Source organism: Coffea eugenioides, chromosome 2, assembly GCF_003713205.1.
Source record: "Coffea eugenioides isolate CCC68of chromosome 2, Ceug_1.0, whole genome shotgun sequence".
NCBI lineage: Eukaryota > Viridiplantae > Streptophyta > Magnoliopsida > Gentianales > Rubiaceae > Coffea > Coffea eugenioides.
Genome location: NC_040036.1, coordinates 59180322 through 59192904, shown reverse-complemented (window position 1 = coordinate 59192904; position 12583 = coordinate 59180322). Strand labels below are relative to the sequence as shown.

The window sequence follows — 12583 nt, the reverse complement described above, 5'->3', positions numbered from 1 at the left end:
GATGAAACATTTGCTCCCGTAACTAGGCTAGAATCAATTAGAATGTTCTTGGCTTTTGCATGTTTCAAGGTTTTTAAATTATTTCAAATGAATGTTAAAAGTGCCTTTTTAAATGGTTTTATTGATCAAGAAGTCTATGTTGACCAACCTCTCGATTTTGAAAATGAGACATATCCAAATAATGTGTTTAAACTTTCAAAAGTTTTATATGGATTAAAACAATCTCCAAGAGCATGGTATGAACGTTTAAGTGATTTTTTGGTTGAGAATGATTTTAAAAGGGGTATTGTGGATACCATTCTTTTCACTAAACAAAGTTCAAGTGATCTTTTGACAAGAAAGTTTGATAAACAGTACCTAAATTAACTCCACAAGATACAACCAAAAGGTAATTGCTGACTTTTGGTTGCACCTATGGAACTTAAGTACTACTCACGCACACTCCTAACAAACGATGTGGGAACTGGGGGAGGGAGCATAGAGCCTCTACTAAGCACTAAATAGCACTCACTCACTCACTAAATGATCTTTTGATTGTGCAAATATATGTGGATGATATTATCTTTGGTACTACTAATGAGTGTTTGTGCAAGGATTTTTCCACTATTATGCAAAATGAGTTTGAAATGAGCATGATGGGAGAGTTGAACTTCTTCCTTGGGCTCCAAGTGATTCAAAACCGAGATGGAGTATTCATTAATCAAGCTAAATATATGAAAGAACTCCTCAAAAGATTTGGTATGGAGGATTCAAAGCAAGTTAGAACACCTATGTGCACATCTATCAAGTTTGACAATGATGAAGAGGGTATAAAAGTTGATGAGAAGAAGTATAAAGATATGATTGGTAGTTTGTTTTATTTAACTGCAAGTAGACCTGATATTATGTTTACTATTTGCTTGTATGCTCGATTCCAATCTTGTCCAAAGGAATCTCACTTGATTGCTTGAAAAAAAAATTTAGATACTTAAAAGGAACCTTAAATTATGGTCTTTGGTATCCAAAATGTCATGAATTTCCTTTATGTGATTTTTTGGATGCTGATTTTGGTGGATGTAGGATGGATAGAAAAAGTACAAGTGGTACATGTCACTTTCTTGGTAATTGCTTAGTGTCATGGTTTAGTAAGAAACAAAATGCTATCTCCTTGTCTACGGTCAAGCGGAATATATTGCCGCCGGTGCATGTTGTACTCAATTGTTATGGATGAAAAGTATCTTGAATGATTTTGGATTAGTGTATGACTGTGTGCCTATGTTTTGTGATAATATAAGTGCCATAAACTTGGCAAAAAAATCCCATTCAACATTCTAGGACAAAGCATATAGACATAAAGCATCATTTCATTCGTGATCTTGTTCAAAAGGGTGAAATTTGTGTACAATATGTTTGCTCAAAAGATCAAATTGTTGATATTCTTACAAAAGCCTTACCACTGGATCTGTTTGTATTTTTTAGAACAAAATTGGGGGTTTTGAAAAAGAATTTCTAAAAAAATCTCTGGTCACACTTTATCGGACGTCTGATACCATATGAACAGACGTCCGACAGTGTTCTAAGCCATTTTCTAGAAAAATTTTGGATTCGACAGTAGTGTCAGACGCTTCTCTTCGTTCGGCCGTCCGACACTCAAAAGTGGCCTATTATAAAAAAGCTTTCTCCTTCATTTACTTCAAACCTAACCGTTGTCTCGGACGCACCCGTTCACCTTCTTCCAATTTCAAAATTCAAATTCATCTCTTCTCTGATCAATTTTCAAGAAATTGACTTCACCAATACAGTCACAACTCCTTTGCGCATCGATTGGCACTTACAACCTTTTCTAACTGCCAACCACTCCACCGATCCTAATTTTCATCCGAAACCCTAGACACTCAAAATTCACCCATTTTAAAAGATTCAATCATACATTGTAGTCTAAATTGCAATCTTAGTCCATTTCATACACAGTTTCATCAATCTCTGCACCAAAATCATCCTGCCTATCATCATGGTACGATTGAAAGGAGGCCCTGCTGGTACCGGACGCACTACCAGGCTTAGAGATGAAGAAAATGTTGAGCCTTCCACCAAAAAATCACCTAGAAAAAGGATTGATGTGCCAACTGATGCTCAACGTGGTGGAAAAAGGAAACGCCCTGCCAGAATGCAACCTACTGTTCAAATTGAGGAAGAGCCAACTCCATTGCCCAAGTTTATTGATAATGAGGCCAGAGAGAGATTTGAATAGATTACACAGAAGGGCTTCATGACACAAAAAACCATTCTTCCCGCTGAATTTCGTAAGCTCGATCTTGAACCAGTCCTTAAGCTTTTTGAATTTCAAAAATGGTCTCACATTCTGACCTTACTCAACTCATATTACCCTAATATACTTCATCAGTTCTTTGCTAACCTTAGGAAAGGTAATTCTCACACTGACCTTATCTCTCGTGTCAACTCAGTAGATATTGCATTTAATCCTGACATTGTTAGTGCGGTTTTAATGACCAAAATTGAAGATAATTTTAAAGTAAAAATTACAAACTTCTTCCCTTATGAAGAGTTTCCTTCTGCCTATCACCATTTTCACATTGAAAAATTGATGACTTACTTCCGACAACATTTTAACACACCTGCTGAAGCAAAATTGGAGGATCTCAGTTCTCAAAATCTGATCATCTCTACAATAATTTCAAACTTGTTGGTTCCTACTGATGGTCATAGGACTGATGCCAACAAAATGGAGCTTTACTTGTTTTATTGCTTTGTTGAAGAAGTCCGAATTGATTTTGACTTTGTTATGTGCAAGTTTTTGTTCAAAATCAGCACTGATAGCAGTAGGAAACTCTCCTATAGAAAGTTTTTAACTCTAATTTTTGCTCACTTCAAAATATCTTTCACTAGAGTGTCTCCAAAAGAGAGTGCATCCACCATCTTTTCCAAAGCTTATTTTGAAAGAAAAAATCTTAGATTCTTCGATGGTCATTAGTGCTACAAGGAGTCTATTTTGGAGTTTAGGACAAAGAGTCGTCATAAAACTCCTGTCATCCCTAGACTTCGCAGAGATCAGTCTCAGTTTGTTTCACCCTTTACCATCCATCCTAGAAGATCATCCACTCAGCCTTCCTCATCCAATCATGAAGTCATCTCCTTACTTGAGGAACTCAAACAACACATTCTCCTTCTTAAAGATGGTCTGATAATGACCATGTCACTTGAGCAACAAACAACTTTTATAGACAAAAGAAATTTGCTTGTGCCTCCTGTCCCTCAAGAAGATGAAAATGTGCATCAAAAGGAGCCTCGGATTGAGTCAACTCCTGTTCCACAAGATAAAGAGCCACAACCTGAGTCCACTCCTGAAGTCCATGCCTCAAGTTCTTAGCCACAAGATAAGGGCAAGGCTCCAGCAACTGAAACTAATGATGATAATGATAAGGAAACTGAAGAAGAAGTGGATCCTGCTCAATTTCGCCTTGCAAGAAGAAGGGCCGGATTGTCCAAGATCACCATTTAGGCACTCTTAGGCACTTGCACTTCATTTTAGAATGGCACTTCATATTAGGCATTTGCATATTCTATAATTCTCTCTTTTGATGTTTCAAGTACTCTGTACTAATGGATATTTGTTAACCTTAATGGTATCTAGTTAATTTACTTTTCTGTTTGGTACTTCTTCTGATTTCTGGTACTAATTTTCTGTGTTTGTGTTTGGATTGCATTTCTGGTATGTTTTGGTATATTGAATTGGATATCGGTGGTATATTGGATTGGATGGATATTGGATTGGATTTCTGCTGTTGATTGTATGATTGCAGTGTTGATATTGTATTGCTGATATTTGGTTGTTAAAATCATCTTATGATGATAAAAAGGGGGAGAAATGAATGTTGGAATTTTAGAAAGTGTAAATTGGTTAATGTGTATGTAAATTGGCAAGGGGGAGTTATCCTGAGGGGGAGTTATTCTGACCTTAAAAATCTTAGCACTTACAAAACTTCTTTGATGCATTGAGTGAAGGGGAGTTTTAGCTCAATTATTTTTTCCTCCATCCATTGTTTTGTCATCATCAAAAAGGGGGAGATTGTTAATCTTAGTCCCTAACTTTTGATGTTTACAAAACAAATGGATGATACTAATATCTCTTCAAAAAAAACTTTCAGCTATGAAGCAAATCAGATTCAAAATTCAAGTGCAATTGAAAGAAACAAAGGCTGATGAAAGCTGTCGGACGCTTGTGAAGACAGGATCGGACGTCCGATAATCATTGCGCAACTTCGAACGCATGATGAACTCCATCACCGGACGTTCGAAGGAATTAAAACATTTCCTCTAACTCACTAACTTCGATCGGACACAAAACATTAGACCACCGGACGTCCGATAAACAATGCGGCACTTCGGACGCAAAGTATTAGAGGTACAGGACGTCTGAAAGAACTGAAAAAGATTTCTCATATTTATCATTTGCTTTCAGAGACACCGGACGTTCAAAAGAATTAAAGAAATTTTCTCAAACTCATTGCCTGCTGTCGGACGTAAGTATCGGATGAACCAGACATCTGACACTCGCAACAGCTAGTTGACTCTTCAGCTGCCTTCTATCCGTTGGAAGCATTAATAGAGAAACTTTTTGGTCTCATATAAAAAGTGCATGGTCAACTACTTTTAGACTACTTTTGTACATCGAGACTACAAAAGATCAAGAGTGATTTTAGTGAGAAAATACTCTATAAAGAAGATTTGTACTTTTAGTTGTGTGAATCTCGTATAAACTTTTCTTGTGTGAGAAAAATACTTCAATAGTGTAGTTTTGTGAGGGTTATCCAGAGTGATAGTAAAACTTCTTAACTTGACCAAGTGTAACTTGAGGTAAGGAGGAAGTGATCCTTCCTTTGTACACAAAGATTGGTTGTATTTGATCAACTTGAATAAGTTTGTTCTATAAAGTGATATTCAAGCTCAAATGGAGCTTGCAAGTGAAATTGGTTTGCTATTCTTTCTTTATTACTTACTATCTCTTGAATCTTAATTGCTTATCTCTTCTACTCTCAAGTTTTCTTGCTTTCTCACTAATTGATACATTGAGTGGTCACCTAGAAAAGAGGGTAAATTTCATATTGAGCAAAAAAGTGTCTCATAATTTGATTAGTTTTTAAATAATCTAATTCACCCCCCTCTTAGGTTGTCTTCGATCCCTACATTTTCTTGATAGTCTTTCACTCTCACTGAAATAGTTAACTTAATGCAATTATTGTGATAGTTTTATTAGATTTTTGTAACTTTCTATCGTTAAACTACCATTTTTTTTCTCATATATTTCTTGCCGCCTTCATTTGCATTTGGCACATCAAATTGCTTTGCCAACTTCACAAAACACATTTTATTTACATTTTTTATAAACATATGCGTTTATCTAACTCATACTATTTAGTTTTTGAGCTCACTAAACTAACCATCGGTTTCTCTATCCCAAAACTATCCCTTGGGGTGTTCATTATTTCTATCTCCTCACTTTTGCGCCTATTAGTTTTATCATTTCCTTCGTCCAATTCAGCAATTGTCCATTTACCAGTCGCTACTTCATTCTCAATTCTGCATTTCACATTTATGAACATGTTCAATTTGCCTATATGTGAATTAAACTTCCTTTCTAATCTAAATAAGGTATCCTACATTGATAAATTTTGAAATTTGGTTTCTTTGACAATTTTTAAAACCTCATACAATTTCTTAATAACTTCAAAGGTTTTTCTATTTTCATGTTGCATGTACACTCTTTCCTATTTGTAATTATCACCTTCCCCCCTACATCCTAACCTTTCAAATTTTTCTCCTCTTTTTGTCATTATACACCTCTAACTATACTTATTTGAGATTTTATTACAGATTATGTGTCTAACTATTGAATCCATATGCATTGTCCAATTTACCTCGCTACCATCCCACTTTGTATCTTAACATTTTAGCACATATTATGTCGTGTGTCATCATTTTGTACTTTAGCACCATCTTTCACAGTGTGATTTGATGCTATACTTAGACATGCATCTTGATTTGGAAGAAAAAAATTATTAGCATCGAAAGCCAATGTTCAAGTGAGCTAATTAATGCTTCGTACCCCAAAATTCATCCTCTTGACTTGCTATCTATTTATTTACTTAATGGATATTCTATACCAAGCAACATACAATTTAAGCGACAGATACAAACTAAAAGATGGCCTACCTTCTTAATTTTTAGGAATTCCTCTATTTGTATATTGTTTTGAAATGTCATGATTTTAGGAATTTCTTTTGAAACTTATAGCTTGTCTTGTAGGTTGATGTCTTCCCTTTGAGCTGTCCAAAACTTTTCCCTACACATATAATTTTCATTCAAATGGACTTAATTCCTTAAATTAAATATGAGAATTTCTTGACTTTGCATAATCCATCATCTATTCTTGTTGTATTTTGAATCATTTGCTTTCTTGACCATCATTACTACCAAAAAAAATGATATACTTTCACCGGTGTCCATCAAACTTCATTACATACTACCATCACTTACAATCTCTACTCGTGCAATAATGTACCACATACTACATACATGCATAAAAGAACACACACTTGGTGTGCAATTTTTATTATCATGATTCCATCCCCTATGGCCAATGCATTAGGGTCTCTGATTGCCTGAATCAAGCTTTGCATTGCACTGTACCATCACTTTACATTTAGCAACAATAACTTATTGACCCTATTTATTAGATTGAATTAGTCCTGTAAATTCAGTAACCATAAACCCATTTCAAAGATAATTTAACTGGCTAATATCATCTTATTTTTTCCTTTCCTTTCCTAGTGAATGTCTACTATTTGATGTGCCCCTCTCTTTTCTTGAAATTCTTGTCCTATTTCTATCCACAAATACTTCGGATTAATAGTGCCTTTTGATTTTTCACAAATCAATTCAAGTTCGACGGGAATTTTGGTGCAATGTTTCTTTTTTATTTTTCTTTATTTAATTTGCATTTGGAAAATCATGCTCTCTCTCTCTCTCTCTTTGGTAACTTTTTTTATTTTTATTCTTTTTTGTAATTATGCTACACATCATACAAAAATGTCAAAGCAAAATTGGCTAGTGGTTTAGGATTCATCATGTTGAGAGTGTGTGACACCCCCACTTCTTCCAAGGGCGAACCCAAGGGTATCCGTGGAACGCCTTCCCAACTCTTGCCAGGACTCGATATAAGACGAATTCAACTTATGGATAATCAATCAATACTAAAAGTCGAAAATATAAAGAAAAGGTTGCTTCCTTAAAATATTTAAATCTTACATTACAATTTACCAAAAGTACATCAACATTCCCAAAATATACAATCTCCAAAAGTCATCTAACCAATTACATTCAAAATTCTAATCAAAAGTCCATCAAGTTGGTTTCTCCATAATTCTTTCCATTTCAACTCCTGTTAAGGAAAATAAAACTAATGGGATGAGCTAATGCTCAGTGAGGTCAAGAAAAACATGCAAACACATAGTTCAAGTAGCAATAGCACTTATGCAAGAAATAAAGCTATAACATTCAAATAATTCATAATTTAACATAAAACACACTCAATAAAGATACGGGAGCTCTCAAGAACTAAATTTCACTTGCTTTGCCGAGTCTCAATCATATACCTTCACGTGATGACACTCCGTCAACTGGGTAGGTATATTTAGTCCGTAGACACCACTTACTTCATGAATCCCGTTCACCGTTACACCCCCTGTTCCGGGCACGCTCATCATTTAGAAAGGCGATACTACTCGAGTATGTCAAGCGAGATCTCTTAAATAGATCAAGCTTTACGAATTTCTCATGGTTCACCAAGCTTCTCGACCAAGCCCATACCGGCTCGAGTCACAAGGTTAGTCTATGAGTTTGGGCGTCCCCCGATTATACATATAAGTCGATGAGACACGCTCCAACTGATGATCACAAATACGATTCACAATAGCATCACTTCACACAAGTCGATTATCAATTCACGTAGCGAGATTCGATCATAATTTCATTTAAAAGAGAATGAGTGCGATAAAGTACACACTCATCTCGACAATTCTAATTCACATAATTGACAAGAAGCAATTCACGTGCACAACAATAAATCATGCACTTGACACTCACCAAGTCAAAAAAGTGAGTAAGTGAGCAAATAACCTTTTAGGCGTCCGCTCCGAGATTCTCTTGAAGATTCTCTTAAGCCCCTGAAGAAATAATAATTGACTATCACTCACAAATACTTACAAACCCCTTGCCAACAAGGAAGAATGTATACTTGTGCAATACTAAGACAATGTCATGAAAGAGAACTTTAAATCTCTCGAAAATCGAGGTCCAAAAGTGAGGATTTAAAGTCCCAAGAGAGACATGCCTCTTCATGATATCGAGTTTAAAATGGTCTATCGATATCGAGAGAGAGTAACAAGTTCTCAAAAACTCATTTCTTAAGAATTCGAAAAATTTTCGTTTTGCACGACAATCTTGGGAAAATCAGATCTTGAGTTTTGCATCTCCAAAAATGGAAAACTTTATACCGTCCGAAACTACGTTCAAAGTACTAAAAATTCTTAGAAAACACTTTTTCATGGTTCTAAACAGAAAGCATTCATTTTTCATCTCAAAATTTCAGTTCCAAGAAGATAGGTTTGAACCAGTCTTGGTTTTATAGCAATCTTTGGAAATTCGACATAATTTACAGAAAGTGAATCAGCCCTTGAAATTTGTAACACAATAAGAGTTCCAAACAAGGTTTCAAACATGAGAAATGGAACTAAATTCAGAGTTTTGAACATCAAGATATAACAGTTTAAAGTCAGCTGAATCTTGCAAACTGATCAGTAAATTTCCAGATTTGAAGAGCAATCTTTGGGGCATCATTTGGATATTGAAATGATATTGAAATTACACAAAATTTGGTACGCTTAAACGTCCATATATGGACTACGTCTATACCAAAATTTAGGCAAAAAATTGCACGGGAAGGCAGTTAACAAAATGACCAAAATTTATGAAATTTTCAAAGCAAATCTGCCAACCCACTCTTTCTTTTTTTCCAAAGGTTTTGTCCAACGAAATCAACCTCAATTCACTCCATTTTTGAAACCAAGGTTCCAGAAACATTTAATAAGCAATTGATGGTTAAATGACACTAAAATTTTTGAAATATAACCTCCCAAAACAGGTTTGACCATTCAGTCAGCAAGAAAGGATAAAGCTTTCAGTTTCCAGCTTTGCCGCGTTTTCAAAATCAAGCCATATCTAACTCTATACAAAGTCAAATTGAGAGTGGTTGGTGGCGTTGGAAACTAGGTTCCAAAGGCTACAATTTATCAAAATACATCATTATGAAAATATTTTTATAAATGGGACAAAATTAAGCCACAAGGTGCAGCTTCCAGTTTCATTCGTATGAACAGCCAAACAGAACAGCCAACTTTGCCGACTCACTGCGGTTCACTCAAAATGAACCAGCAGGAGATTTTTATACCATTGGAAAGCTATGAATGTCTAGTTTTGAATGCCATAAATGGCACTCAATTTTGTACTTTGGTACAAAGAGTTACGTTCGAACAAATAACACTGTCCGAGTACCCCTGCTATACGTTTTTCCAGATTTGAACCTTGCCAAAACTCAAGTTTTGTGCAACCAAATGAAACAATTTTTGGAAGGAATTTTGTAGACACAATATACAACACATATTCATCAATTTCACAGTCATCCAAGTATCAAAATTTCAAAATAAAAATTGAACAACATGGACAGAATTTTTCGGCCAACTCAACCTCCAAAATTTTCCAACTTTCTCTCCATTTTCTAACCATAATCCTTTCATTCATCACACAAACAACATTAACTAATCAACATATCCTCAAGGCAGCAACCTACAAGCCTCCTCAAGACCGCTAGCCTAGAGATTAAAGCAAGGTAAATGGTTTCCTCAAGTCCTCTAACCTATTTTCTTGCTTAGGGTTGTAAACCCATGTAAACTAACCTTCAATCTTGAAGAAATTGGAAAGATTAAAGGAGATGAATGTTACCTCTTTAAACCCTAGATGAAATCAGATTTTTCCACCAAAAACTTCCCAAGAAACTCCACAAGAGGTTGTCTTTCTTCAAGCTAGAGTTGATTTCCAAGAGGTGTGGAAGTTGGATGAAGATTTGGAGCAAGATTGGAGCAAGATTTGAGAAGCTTTCCTCCTCCTTTCTTCCTTGTTGTCTCGGCCGAACAAGAGGAGAGAGAGAGTGAGTTGTGTGTGTTTGGCTTGTGAGGGAAGATTGGAGGGATAAAGTAGTAAAAAGAGTTGCCAAAGTCAACTTTGAATAGTTGTTGAATAGTGTTCCGTACCACCACTTTTCTCTCTTGTTTGTTGCACTAGTGCACTAATCCTCCAATGTAATTCCTTTAACACTGTAATTACTCACTCTTAAGAGTCTAGTATAAATTTATCAAATCCCCACTTAGTCGTTCCGACATGATATACGCAAACTTTCGACTTGCGCGCGATAAAGCGAAATTTAAAAGCAATTCATACAACGATAATATAATTAACTAACTCTAGGGTAAATAATTATAAAAAATGACTGTTTTAAGAATAAAAACATAAATTCTCACATCCTCTCGCCCTTAAGAGAATTTCATCCACGAAATTCATACCTTGATCTGGAAATAGATCTGAATTTTTTCTCGGATTTCTTCTTCTACTTCCCAACTTGCTTCCTCTAGTCCGTGGTTTCTCCTCAGAACTTTCACCAATGGGATTCCCTTATTCCTCAGTTCTTTCACCTTACAATCTAGAAGCTTTATTGGTTTCTCCTTATAGGTCAGTGCCTCGTCGATCTCAACATTTTCCGGTTGCAGGACATGAGACGGATCTGGATGATATTTCTTGAGCATGGATACATGAAAAACGTTATGGATCCAAGATAAATTTGGTGGCAATTCTAACTTATAAGCCACATTTCCTACACGTTGAAGAATCTTATAAGACCCTACGAATCTAGGTTGCAACTTCTTTCCTTTTCCTGTCATCAGACTCATTTTCAGAGGAGTGATCTTAAGGAAAACTTGATCTCCAACCGCAAATTCTAAATCCTTCCTTCGATTATCTGCATAGCTCTTCTGACGACTCTGTATGGTTTGAATTCTCTGGCGTATTAACTTCACTTTTTCTCTCGCCTCTTCAATCCAATGCACTGCAGTTGAGTCTAAAATCTTTCGTTCACCTACTTCATCCCAACAAATCGGAGACCTACACCTCTGGCCAGAAAGAGCTTCGTACGGAGCCATTTGAATGGATGAATGGAAACTATTATTATAAGCAAACTCCACCAATGTCAAATACTTACTCCAACTCTCTCCAAAATCCAAAATACAGGTTTCCAACATGTCCTCAAGAGTTTGAATCTTCTCTCTAATTGTCCATCAGTCTGTGGGTGGTAAGTGGTGATAAAATTCAATTTAGTCCCCAATACTTTTTGCATTTTCTGTCAGAATCGAGAAACAAACTTAGAGTCTCGATCGGACACAATACTTATTGGTATACCATGTAACCTTATAATTTTATCCAAATACAGTTTCACTAACTTTTCCAGTGAGTATTTCATACTAATCGATAGAAAATAAGCAGATTTGGTCAGTCTATCCATTATTACCCAAATGGCGTCGTGACCTCTTTGTGTCCTAGGTAATCCAGATACAAAATTCATGGTGATATTTTCTCACTTCCACTCAAGTATCTCTAAAGGTTGCAATAGGCCAGATGGTTTCTGATTCTCGGCTTTAACCTGCTGGCAAATCAAACAAGTTTGGATAAACTGGGCAATTTTCTTTTTCATGTTCTCCCACCAGTACAAACTCTTCAAGTCCTGGTACATTTTATTTCCTCCAAGATGTATCGTGTACTTAAATCGGAGTGCTTCTTCCAAGATTTCCTTCTTAAGCCTTTCGTCCTTTGGCACTACTATACGATTCCGAAATCTTAGTACGTCATTCACTCCCAAATTAAAATCTGACTTTTCTCCCTTTTTGACTTTCTCCAATCACTTTTGTACTTCAGGGTCCTTCTCTTGTGCTTCCTTGATATGTTCCAACAAAGTGGATTTCACGACAATATTCCCAAGCATCACTTTTCTCGGTTCAAGTCAAGGATTCCAACAACTAACCTCTTCCAACAAGTGCAATTCTTTAATCATCAATCCTGCCGCTTGCACTTGACGACTTAAAGCATCGGCCATTACATTGGCTTTTCCTGGATGATAATTTATTGTGCAATCATAATCTTCCAAAAATTTCATCCATCTACGTTGTCTCAAATTCAACTCTTTTTGAGAAAACAAATATTTAAAACTCTTGTGATCCGTGAAAACCTCAAATATCACTCCATATAGGTAATGTCTCCATTTCTTCAATACAAACACTACAGCCGCTAACTCTAAATCATGAGTTGGGTAGTTTCTCTCATGCAGCTTTAATTTCCTAGAGGCATACGCAATCATCTTATTATTCTGCATCAATACACACCCCAAACCTTTTTTGGAAGCATCTGTATAGACCACAAAGCTATC

The 12583-nt window shown here is 35.9% G+C and overlaps 1 protein-coding gene across 1 annotated transcript; it reads right to left on the bottom strand.

Annotated features, from left to right (window-relative positions):
• Positions 1-10667: 10667 nt before the first annotated feature.
• LOC113759971 lies at positions 10668-11306 on the bottom strand. Its single transcript, XM_027302551.1, has one exon. It carries the CDS (start codon positions 11304-11306, stop codon positions 10668-10670), a length of 639 nt encoding a protein of 212 aa, XP_027158352.1.
• Between the last annotated feature and the right edge of the window lie 1277 nt (positions 11307-12583).

Excerpts from the sequence above, each read along its gene's own strand:
- LOC113759971 (XM_027302551.1), bottom strand. The coding sequence starts at position 11,306 with ATGGCTCCGTACGAAGCTCTTTCTGGCCAGAGGTGTAGGTCTCCGATT.